This window comes from Stegostoma tigrinum, chromosome 10 (genome assembly GCF_030684315.1).
Source record: "Stegostoma tigrinum isolate sSteTig4 chromosome 10, sSteTig4.hap1, whole genome shotgun sequence".
NCBI lineage: Eukaryota > Metazoa > Chordata > Chondrichthyes > Orectolobiformes > Stegostomatidae > Stegostoma > Stegostoma tigrinum.
Window position 1 is genome coordinate 40497482 of NC_081363.1, and position 12150 is coordinate 40509631.

The 12150-nt window shown below is 42.4% G+C and overlaps 2 protein-coding genes across 8 annotated transcripts in view; both read right to left on the reverse strand.

The window, feature by feature from the left end:
- Nucleotides 1–12003, reverse strand: part of bag5 (BCL2 associated athanogene 5) — a 29693-nt gene extending 17690 nt beyond the window's left edge. The window contains exon 1 of the mRNA XM_048537522.2: nt 11890–12003. The gene's annotated coding sequence lies outside the window, so the exon portion shown is untranslated. The remainder of the gene's footprint in view (nt 1–11889) is intronic.
- The window catches only part of LOC125455467 (small ribosomal subunit protein eS26), an 88529-nt gene extending 76388 nt beyond the window's left edge, over nt 1–12141 (reverse strand). Inside the window, exons 1-3 of one of the 7 annotated variants that reach the window (XM_048537531.2) lie at nt 11920–12033; nt 10162–10232; nt 442–861 (exon numbers count right to left, since the gene is read on the reverse strand). In XM_048537531.2, coding sequence (XP_048393488.1) covers nt 489–839 — 351 coding nt within the window. In that variant the 5' untranslated portion in view covers nt 840–861; nt 10162–10232; nt 11920–12033 and the 3' untranslated portion in view covers nt 442–488. Of the gene's footprint in view, nt 1–441; nt 862–10161; nt 10233–11846 lie in introns of those variants that run through there. The other 6 variants (XM_048537528.1, XM_048537530.2, XM_059649123.1 and 3 more) reach the window with 6 other exon arrangements.
- Nucleotides 12142–12150: the final 9 nt, after the last annotated feature.

Sequence of the window (12150 nt, forward strand, 5' to 3'; positions counted from 1 at the left end):
TAAACATAGATAATTCTATGTTGCTAAGCAATTTAGATCACAGCAGCTCCATTATTTCACTGATGATATCATAATAAAGCAAATACCACTAAGTGACAAATAAGTTAAAAGGAGTACTGCCGTCTATTTCAATATGACCTCTCCCTTTCAAGCTTTTCCTTTATAAGTGGAAACAGCAAGTACCTTTTGATATTTTCAATACCTTTATCAATGACACAGTATAAGAGCTGCAAAAAGATATGCAAATGTGATCCAGAAATTCAGCAGTGACCTTTCCGTCTACTTCCTACTTGATGGAGAAGCAGTGAACCTCTATTTACATTGTTCCAAACTCCAACCATGAATAAGCTCACGAGTGGTGAACTGCAGCTGTAATTTCTGATTAACAGGAGTGTGATTTCAAAGAACCTTCGGATTATACTGGAAAAAATGAGATTTTTTTTAAGTGGTCCAACAATTTTATTATTTCAAATAGGATCCGCTACTATTTACATAGGCTTGGGAGGAGGTCCCCGTGGGATGTTGGCGCCTGGTCTGAAACGTGGAGGGGGGGTTCGATCCTTCCTGGCCTCACGTGAACGATTTCTTACCACTTTACTGTGGATGGCACAGCTGACACAGTAATGTAATTTCACATACAGCTTGGGCAGCACGTATGCATCAAAAACACTGGCCTCTGAAATATCTCGAACTGCTGCAGCCTCCACGATGTTGCGGATGACAAACTTCTTAATGGCTTTGTCTTTGGGGACGCAGCGGGCGCAGTTTGTGCATCTGATGGGCTGTACATGACCACGGCCCTTCTTGGCACGTCCATTATTCCTTCGTTTCTTAGTCATCTTCAGCACGAGTCACCCCTTACTATTTTTGAGAGGAAAAAAGTGTTGATTTGACAAATTACTGCTCATTTCTGTATCTGAATGAACAAAATAGCTTTTCAAAATATATTCTGCTCAACCTCACTTAGATAACTGTATAACTGCCAATGATGAGGACAAATTTCTTGTTTCTAGCCATCATGTTTCCACTTAGAACTGAATACCACTACACTACGTGAATTATTTTCATTTTCATTGAGATCCTTAGTCTTGAACATTTATGAATCAGTGTTCCATAGGGTGGATATTCTCTCATTTAAAGGGTTGACCTTCATATGCATAAGGTGCTTTGACCTGCCTCAAATTTAGTCAAAATGCTGATCCTCAGCAAAATGACCTTGGCCATTAAGGGGCCAGATCTGCAAAATGGACAGTAGTAGCAGCAGCTACCTACAGTAAACGTCTTGAGCTTGGAGGTATATTCCTCCTCAACACTGCAGAAAAATTAAAAGGAGTTTTCCTTTAGTTATCTCCTTCAACCAAACTGCCATTCTGACCATCAAGAAATGATAATTGGGTCCTATATGCATCTTTGTGCTATTATTAATAATTCAAGTAGGCTTACTGCTTGACTCAGGGATGACTGTTACTGCTTCGCACTGGGACAAGGGAAACAATGCCGGAGCTAAAAGAACAGCAATGAGTGGGTCACTTTCTACAATTTCTGGATTTGTTCTCCCATGTCCACTAGAATGGGGCTTAAGCATTCACCTAGATATTGAGCATAACACCCACAAACATCTATTCAGTAACTTTGCACATTTATACACCTACCTTCTTTACTGTCACATTATATTCTCAGCTGGCGCAAGTTAAAAATTGAAGTTACACATGCAAGTAGATGTTTCCTATTTGACATTGACAGCGAGCCCACTAATTTGTTGGAAAACAATGCAGGAAATCCATTCTGTCTCTGTTCAGTTAAATCCACCTGGTTTCTACAACTGCTGTCTCTACAGAAGCAGTTGTAGTTTCACAGGAATTTTGAAGCTTTCCCTCCATCACGATCTTTCCAGCAATGCACATATTGGCTTATACCACTACCTTTGTAATCACTTGCTCATGATACTGGGATTAATCCAGTGCTGACACCATTTGAGGTCCTGCTTGCTAGCTCTCTACTTAGCTCATTAAATTCTAATCTTAGGACCTTATCCTTCTCTCCTACCTATACTGTTGGCACCAATGTGGCCCATGAACTCTGGCTACTTACACTTACTCAGAAGAATATTCTCCACCTAGAAAGTAATATACCATCCTAGGCTTACAACCTTTTGTGCAGAAACACCTAAGTATTCTTGAATGAATGCACTACCCCTGCGTCTCTTCAACTCTGCTTCCTTCTCTCCCTTATAGCTGGCTTAACTTGTGATGCCACAGCCTTAGCATAATCACATTCTTTTGAGGGAACATCACCTTCACCAGTATCTGAAACTGGCTTTTGAGCAGGACCTCCAGGGACACCTGCATTAGCTACCTGGTTCTCCTGAACTGTCTGATAGTTACCCATTCACTATCTACTCGCATACGTCTATCCAGAGCCATGATGCCCCCTTCCCCTGAACATGCTATCCACATAACTCTCAGCTTTGTGGATGTAGCACATTGACTTCAGATACCACTTGAGTTTTGAAACTTGGAATTTATGTTTCTGCTGCCTGTGACATTTACTGCAAACAAAAATTTTTTCTCTAGGTTAAGTGAAGTGTTCATGGTCCCTCACATGGCACAGGATGGGCATTCCTCTTGGCTGAGCTGCCCTGCGTTACTTAAATTTACTTTTATGTGATTTACTTTAAACTGAATACAAGAGGTTTACAAATTTACAATTCTCCTATGATGACACTCTTACACACCTTTATTTTTAAACTCAGCCCTCTTCTGCCACTTTTCAACTCCTTATCTTGTTCTTGGATAGCTGCAATTCATATGCTGCAGGTAGACACACAATGCCATCGGGAGGGAGTTCCTGAATTTTGACCCAGTGACACTGAAGAAATAGTGATGTATTTTCAAGTTAAAATGGTGAGTGTCTTAAAGGGCAATTTGAGGAAGTGATGTTCCCACGCACCTGGTGCTTTTGTCCTTCTAGATATTAGAGTTTGCAGGTTTGAAAGGTGCTGTCCAAGAAGCCTTGGTGAAATTCTGTAGTATATTTTCTGGATAGTGAACACTGCTGCTACTGTACATCAGTGGAGGAGAGAGTGTATGTTGTCATGGTTATATGGGGTAACAATCATGCAGGCTGCTTTGTCCTGAATGGCATTGAACTTCTTGTGTGTTTTTGGGGCTGTACTCATCCAGACAAGTGGGGGAAATTCCATTACATTTATGATTTGTGCCTTATGGGCAGGTTTTGAGGAGTAACGAGTGAATGACTCAGAAGACATAGACTCTGACCTGCTGTTGCAGCCACAGTACTTACATAGTTAGTCCAGTTTAGTTCTTAGTCAAGGTAACCCACAGGATGCTGACAGTGGAGGATTTAGCAATCGTGATGTCACTGAATATTAAGGAGCTATGGTTGAGTTAGTTCTTGTTGGAAATAGTTTTGCAACTGATGTTACAATACTAACCCAAGACTGGATGTTGTCCAGTTCTTGCTACATGTAGGCATTAGCCAGTATCTGAAGAATCACAGACAGTGTTTTTTTTATATCAGGTGAAAGTGGTTGGACGAGAGGAACTCATGCAGTAATGTCAGGGCTGAGAGGATTAATCTCCTTCGACCACATCAAATATTCCTTTGTGCTAGGTATGCCTGATATCAAGGAAAGATCTCCCAAAGTCCCCTTCCATCATTTCTACAAGGCTGGCTTTCAATTTCAAGTATACTTCTTGGATAGAGTTCAATTTCATCATCTGCCTTAATTGCATTTGATCTCTTGTCCTCAAAGATTTAGCCTGCACCTCTGGACTATGAGTCTAGTGCAATGCCACTGTGCTACCACCTTTCAAATGCTTCAGTCTTGTCTTTTGCACAGATGTGCTCGGCTTTCACCCCAGTGGAGATGGGCGCATTGTGAACACAGGAGAGGAGCATTGGCAAAGTACAAGAGCAGCAGGAGGAAAGACCAATGCCAGCTAGTCTCACTTCTGCCCACATAACACCTACTTGCATGCTCTAGGCATCCGTGTCTTGCTTTGCTATGCTGTGCCATATCTGTTACTAAGCAAAGCCAAAAGCTATCAGTACTGTTGCATTGACAAGCTATTTAGTGAGGACAGGCAGATAGGCAGGCTGCTTGCCATGCTTGTGATAGGCATCTGCACAAGTTGTGGTCACCCTGATGTATGGCACACCGTGACATCAATTTGACATCTACCACATTGGCCAGCTGCCATCACTGCACACATATTGAATCTTTATTTAACTAATTGACGCTGTCATCATAGAGGGACTAAATTTCAGCCCAGTCAAAGTGGGAAGTCCACTATCTGTCAGATGTCATAGGCAAGGTCTGCACACACTTCAGAGGATTGGCCATAGTCAAACATCTGTGCATGGTCAGTGGATATGTTTAACTGCAGCCTGGAGAATGACCAGTAGTCCATCCTGTCGGGCCATCTGTTGCAGTCAGGATCTGATCAGTCATGTCAAGGGGTTCGCTTGTCAAAGTTGATCAGAGGGCTGGGGAAAATTCAGTCCCGGGGCAAATGCAGTCCTGGGGATTCACCCGTTCATCATTCAAGAGGATGCAAGAGTTGCCTACAGAGGTGATAGTGGGGGCTTGGGGATGTTCATTGTGTGAAGGAGTCAAGGCTGAGAGAAGAGGCATGTAGAGATAGGACAAGGATGGTGATGGGGTAAGGTCAAGATTTATCGGTATGACAGGTCGGCACAACATCGAGGGCCGAAGGGCCTGTACTGTGCTGTAATGTTCTATGTTCTATGTTCTAATGCCACATGCTTCATTCCCTAGAATTACCATATTACAGAAACATAGAAGATAGGAGCAGGAGGAGGCCATTCAGATTTTAAATCACACAAATGAGTAGTGATTTACAATTAATAGTGACTAGCATAACAAAAATATCAAAAAGTTCTGTTATACTACGTTCTGAAGAAAAGTACCAAATTACTTCAAAAGCATTGAAGAAACTGATATCGGGAATACATCGGCACTGAAGCAATGTCTCTGGTCAGGCTTTACCTCAAATACGATGACAAAAGTGAAATATTATGGATACCAAACATCGGGAAAAAAACTGCTGGGAATAAAAAATCAACAGGTCAGGCAGCATCTATGTAGAAGGCAACAGTTAACATTCCAAATCAAAGATCTTTTCCTCCACGGCGGTTGCACAGCTTCTTGAGCATGGCCATCTTGCACTCAAGTCCTCTTCCCTTTTCCTTCCTCTCTGAACTCTAAGCGTTCCCCTTGCCCTCATCTTCCACATTCAAGTTGAGAAGGGAAAGGTCTAAAAGAGACCTAAGGAGCAATTTTTTTCACGCAGAGGATGGTGCATTTATGGAATGAACTACCAAAGGAAGTGATGGAGGCTGATATAGTTACAACATTTAAAACAACTGGATGGGTACATGAAAAGGAAGGGTTTAAGAGGGATACAGGTGAAATGTTGGCAAATCTGAGTAGATTAGTTTAGGCTATCTGGTCATTATGGACAAGGTGGACCAAAGGATCTATTTCCATGCCATATCACTGTCAGTCTACTTTTTCTGCCACTTCCAGCATAATGCTGCAACACCAAAATACATCTCCCCCTCCCCTTCTAGCCTTCCAAATGGATTGTTCTTGCTTCCCAGTCTTCTACTGCCCTAGTTTATACAGATGCAAACACAGGATGTGCAACACTTGACCTTTCAACACTTCCCTTAATGTCTTCCAGGGGTCCCAAATACATCTTCTGAGTGATTACCTTGTACTTCTTCCAAATTAACATTCTGAATTGCCACTCAAAATACAGTCTCTTCAGCACTAACAAGACATAAAAATGCTGAGTGATGACTTTATTAATTATATCAGTTTTAGCTTCTGGTCACTGGCTACTTTAATTTGCCATTCCACCTTGACCTTGTTGTCCTTGGCTACCTGAGTACTGTTCCATTAAATGGAAGCTTACAGTGCAGCACCACTCATCACTCATCACTTCACAGCTTTAACATTAAGCCAGTGGTGGTAGTCTACACTCTGAATATCCGTCTTTATGTAACTCTCCTGACTACAGGAACATTCTCTACTTCAACAGGTTTTCCAGGGATTCATAATTCTCCACCCTACTGCTATTCTCATGTTTATACCTCCTCTGAACTCATCTATTTTCTCTTTTCTTGTGATCATTCACACTACATTGTGCCTTGTACTAACATCTATTTTAGTTAATGAATTACTCTTTTCTTCTACCTTATCAGTCACCCTTCAGTTTGTTCCTTTCCAACACCCTTTCACTTAATTTCTAATTGTTTAAAAAAATGGTTAACCTCTACCTTCTTTCAGTTCTCATAAAAAGTCATTGATGTAGTCACAGACTGTATTTCCTTTCCTACAAGTACTGCCTGGTTTGCCAAGAGCTTCCAGTGAGAATACAAAAATGCTATAATGTTCACTTCTGTTGAGCAAGATATAACAAACATTCAAGTCAGAAATTATGCAGAGAAGAGTCTTGAGGCTAATCCGTAAAGTGAGAGAACTATGAGTATAGGTAAGAAACACCTGGACTCTTCAGCTTTGAAAGATGTGGCAAATAAGAGCAGATACTATAGAAATGTACATAATTTTAGGTGAAACAGAACAAGTAAATTCTGCCATTTATTTCAAGTTGCATGAAATGTCTGGAAACAAAAGACTTGCATTTTTGCAGTGCTTCTCAAAACCACTGAATAATTCAGTAGTAGATCATCCCCAACTGGGTAATTCAAACTTCTTTACAGCCAATGGAATGCTTTTGAAGAATAACCATTGTTGCAATATAGAAAACAATGAAGCCAATTTGTATACAGCAAGGTTCCACAAAAGCAATTTGATTATGTGCAGAATCTTTTGGCGATATTGATTCAGAAATAAACATGGAACAGGGATAACTCCCCTCCTTTCTTAAAATAGTTCTCAATCTTAAATTAAATTCTTATCTGTTGTCTGAGATAGATTCCGTGGATAACAAAGTGTGGAAGGGTCTAGGCCCGAAACGTCAGCTTTTGTGTTCCTAAGGTGCTGCTTGGCCTGCTGTATTCACCCAGCTCCACACTTTGTTATCCAATGAATCTATCTCAGACAGCAGATAAGAATTTAATACATCATCTGGAAGACCACACTTCAAGCAGTGAACATAAAAAGATTTTGGAGCAGAAATAGACCATTCAGCTCAGTGAGTCTGATCTGCCCTTAAATGAGATGATAACCAATCTGATAAACCTCAAGTTTTTCTACCTTTCTCCCCATACTCCTTGATGGGCAGATTTTTAACCGGTCTATCTCAGCCTGGGCTACACCTAAAAAATCAGCCTCCACAGGTCTCTGTGGTTAAAAAAACTCTCAGAACAGCAACGTACAGTAGGCTTGATTTTGTGAAATCCTAAAGTGGGGCATTAACCTGAAACTTTTTGGCTTGGAGGCAATACAGTTACCAAATGAGCCACAACTAAGACTGACAAGGCAAGGGCAAACCAGTAAAAGACAAGTTTTAATTTGATATTATTTTCATGATAATAACACTTATTGTTGTTCAAGTCATTCAAGAGTATTTAGGTGGGGAGGGGGGAGGTGGTCAGTGTTGAGGGATGCAGTGAGCCATAAAAAGAAAATGACCAGCATTTATATAGTTTTTGAGATCACCAAATGACTCAAAGCACTTTCTAACTAATGAAACACATTTTTGAAGTACAGTCCCTTCTCTAATGTAACAAATGCAGAAGCCAATTTGTGCTCAGCAAACCCGTACAAACAACAATGGCCAACAATCTACTTTACTGAGATAACAAGGTGTAGTGCTGGATGAACACAGCAGGCCAAGCAGCATCAGAGGAGCAGGAAGGCTGACCTTTCAGAAGGGTCTAGACCCGAAATGTCAGCCTTCCTGCTCCTCTGATGCTGCCTGGCTGCTGTGTTCATCCAGGTCTACACCTCGTTATCTCAGATTCTCCAGCTTCTGCAGTTCCTACTATCTCTACTTCACTGATGTTGATTGAGGGACAAATACTGATCAAGTCAACAAAAACAATTCCATTGTACTTCTTTAAGATAGTGCCATGGGACAGGGCTCTCTTTGTACTGCACTGGAGCATTAGCCTTGAGTTTGTGTTTGGCTCTGAAGTGATACTGTTGTACATTTCCTGTGCTCTGCTTAGCTCACAGAATCTGGCCCTGCACTTACCTCAGGGGAGGTGATGGCCTGGTCGCTTTGTCACTTGACTGCTAGTCCAGAGACCAAGCATGTTCTGGGGATCCAAATTCAAATCCCTTGATGGCACATGGTGAAATTTGAACTCATTAAAAAGGAATGCAGAATCAAGAGTCTAATAATGACTATTGTTGACTGGCAACCCGTCTGGTTGTCCTTACTTGGTCTGGCCCAATTGTGACTCCAGGCCCACAGCAATACCCTATTTATCCTCTAGGCAATAAATACTGGCTTAGTCAGTTACACCTTCATCCCGTGAATGAATTCAAAACCTTATCTCCTCTGGGTCTACACAACAAATTTTGGATATTTATGTAAATGCATGTTTGTCGGGCACGCATGTGACTTTCCTGTTGCAAGTGAAGTGCTAACCAAGTGTCTCGAAGCAAGATTAGAGGGCAGTGACAATTGAAATGAACACGTATAATTAAAATCCCATTTAAAGCCATACATTTCCTCCTTTTTTTCTTACAATTTACAGTAATTACCAGAACATACAGCAATTTGGAAATTATCAAAATCAAGTTGGTTGGAACACAGGAGTTTCTTCACTATTTCTGGGTGTGGATGAGAATTTCTTATGGTCAACAAGTTGTAATGATGTGGAATGTGTGCCTGAAAAATTAATGAATGCTGGTTTGGTGGTACTATTAGATCTCTGTTTAAAAAGGAGAAGTATTATAAGACTCTCAGAAAAGAGTAGAAGGTGAGACTAATTGGAACGAGTGTTTTCAGAGAACAGGCAAAATGGACTAAATATTTCTAGTGAGCTGAAAGATGCAAAATTCAGTCTCAGCAGTACCACCAGGAGTGGGAGGATGTAGTTTTTGCATGGCAAGTTTGCATGGGCTGTTTCCAGCCTGAAAATGAACATATTGATGTACTGTGTATTGGAAAATTGATAAAAGGAGGTCAGGTTTTGTAGATATTTGTACTCAGACATCATTTTTAAATTACAGTTATTCACCTGTTGTCTTAGTTTGTCCACCAATTAACTTTGGACTGTTTTGTTAATTCTTTTAACTAGAATTCTGGTGATGATCATTGTGATCAGTTGCCTAAAATATAGCTGCTAACAAACTGTACCTCACTGCGTGTTTACAAAATGTATGCAAAGTGAAACCTTCCCTGCATTTTCTCAAATATTACATAGAGATATATGGATGAGAAAAGCCATACGGTGTCAGCCACGCTCAATAGGGGTTAGTGGCTAGGACTGTTGCCTCACAGTGCCAGGGAGCTGGGTTCGATTCCACTCTCAGGCCGTGTGGAGTTTGTACATTTTCCCATCTGTGCATGGGAGTGGGCAGGTGGGTTTCCTCCACTACCTCCCACACTCCAAAGGTGTGCAGGTTAGGGGAATTGGCCATGCTAAATTACCCACAGTGTGCAGGCTAGGTGCATTCGCCATGGGAAATGTAGGGATGGGGGTTGGGGGTGTTGGGTTGGACATGATATTCTTTGGAGGTTTGGTGCAAACTTGATGGGATGAATGACCCGCTTCAACACTGTAGGGGTTCTATGATTCTATTCCATGAAATTATGTAGCGAAGTAATTATCAAAGAGCTGGCTCTAGTTCCTTAAAGAAGCATAGGCTAGTGTGGTGGTAACCAGGAAATTTGCTTCAAATATTGAAGTTTCAAGTTTTCATGCAAATATGTTATTTCAACTGGACTGATAAGAAAGTACCACTTTGATAATACATCATTATTTGAATGGTTGTAAATTAAGAGGAGAATGTTCAATGAGACTTGGTGTCATCATGCACCAGTCATTGAAAATAAGCACACAGGTGCAGCAGCAAAGAAAGCAAACCGTACGTTGGCCTTCAAAGCTTGAGTATTTGAATACAGGAATGAGGATGCCCTTGCTGCAATTATTCAGGCCACACATGGAATATGACTGAAGTTTTGGTCTCCTTACCTGGGGAAGGGTGTCTTGCTATTGAGTAAGTTCAGTGAAGGCTTATCAAATTGAATCCTGGGATGGTAGAACTGATGTATGAGGAGAGATTGACACAGTTAGAATTGTATTAACTGGAGTTTAGATGAATGAGGGGGGGAAATCTCGTAGAAACCTACAAAATTCTAACAGGGCTAGACAGGTTGGATGGAGGAAGAATGTTCCCAAATGTGGGGGAGTTCAGACCAGAGGTCATAATTTAAGGACGAGAGGTAAACCTTTTGAACTCAGTTCTGCAGAAATTTCTACACCTGAACAATGGTACACCTGTGGATTTCATGACCACAGAAACTAGTTGAGACCAAAACATTGTTTTCAAAGTATACAACTATATGTACCTACATATAGCTCTTGTGACTCGTGATTAAGGCATATTTGCGGGTGGGGAAGCAGGCGCGAAGGAAGGAGGAGGAGGAATGGGCAGGCCTAAGGTATTGAGTTCAATAATCAACCGTGATGATATTGAATGGCAGAGCCGAGTCAAATCCTGCTCTTAACTTCGATGTAACTTCAGATCCTGCATATAAATCACGCAAGGGTAGAATTGGTCGGATGGCAGGTCATTCTTATTCCCAAAAGACTATTCATTTAGGGAACAAATTACAGGCTTACACATATAGTGCGTCATGAAAAAGGGCTCGATCAGATAATTCCTGAATAGGGCGGCTCACTATAGTACTTTTGCCTCACTAAGCCAGGGCCCAAGTTAATTCCAAACGCGAGTGACTGTCTACGTGGAGTTTGCACATTCTCCCCGCATTTGCATGGGTTTTCTCCCAAGATGTGCAGGCTAGGTGGATTAGCCATAAATGGGGAGTTACGGCAATAGGGTTGGACGCCCTTTGGAAGATAATGGGAACAGCACATGCTGGAGAATCTGAGATAAACAAAGTATGGAGCTGGATGAACACAGCAGGCCAAGCAGCGTCTTAGGAGCACAAAGGCTGACGTTTCGGGCCTAGACCTGAAACGTCAGCTTTTGTGCTCCTAAGACGCTGCTTGGCCTGCTGTGTTCATCCAGCTCCACACTTTGTTATCTTGCCCTTCGGAAGGTTGGTGCAGACTCCACGAGCCGAAGAGCCTCTTCCCACACTGTAGGGATTCTGTGACTGAAAAATAAAAAAAGGAAGGATACTAAGCATCACAGATCATGTTGATATGGTATGCTGGATTGCGGGGTGGTGCTAGAGAAAATCTCCCTTGGACATATCGTGCCTTCAGATTACACGGGAACTAGGATGATTAACGTATCACTGACTGCGATGCAGCCAGTTTGTCTTCACTTCTCGATGTAATTTATGAAGCAACAAGGTGTGGAGCTGGATGAACACAAGAGGCCATGCGGCATCAGAGCAGCAGGAAAGCTGACGTTTCGGGTCTGGACCCTTCTCTGATGCTGTGTGGCCTGCTGTGTTCACCAGCTCCACACCTTGTTATCTTAGGCTCCGTCATCGGCAGATCCTAGTATCTCTGAGTAAACTCATGAGGCGTTAGCGCAGCAAAAGCCGGACGGCCTGTTGGCACAGGCTTCGAGAGATAAACTCCACGTTAGGCTCTGTCATACGGGCCAGGCCGCACCGGTCATACCGAAAGACAGCATGCACGAGACTCGCTCCCAAACCGCGTGCGCGCCCGATTGAACACACCGAAGTGGGACAGGGAGACGAGCTCACTCCCTGTCAAACCCACCAGAAGCTCCTTCTGGATCCTTCCACTCACCGACCAACTGCCCGCCCGGAAACTCTGGAAAGCGATAGCTCGAAGAGTTTTCGACCACGCACATGCGTAGAGCCAAACCCTGCCAACTGCCCGCCCGGAAACTCTGGAAAGCGATAGCTCGAAGAGTTTTCGACCACGCACATGCGTAGAGCCAAACCCTGCCAACTGCCCGCCCGGAAACTCTGGAAAGCGATAGCTCGAAGAGTTTTCGACCACGCACATGCGTAGAGC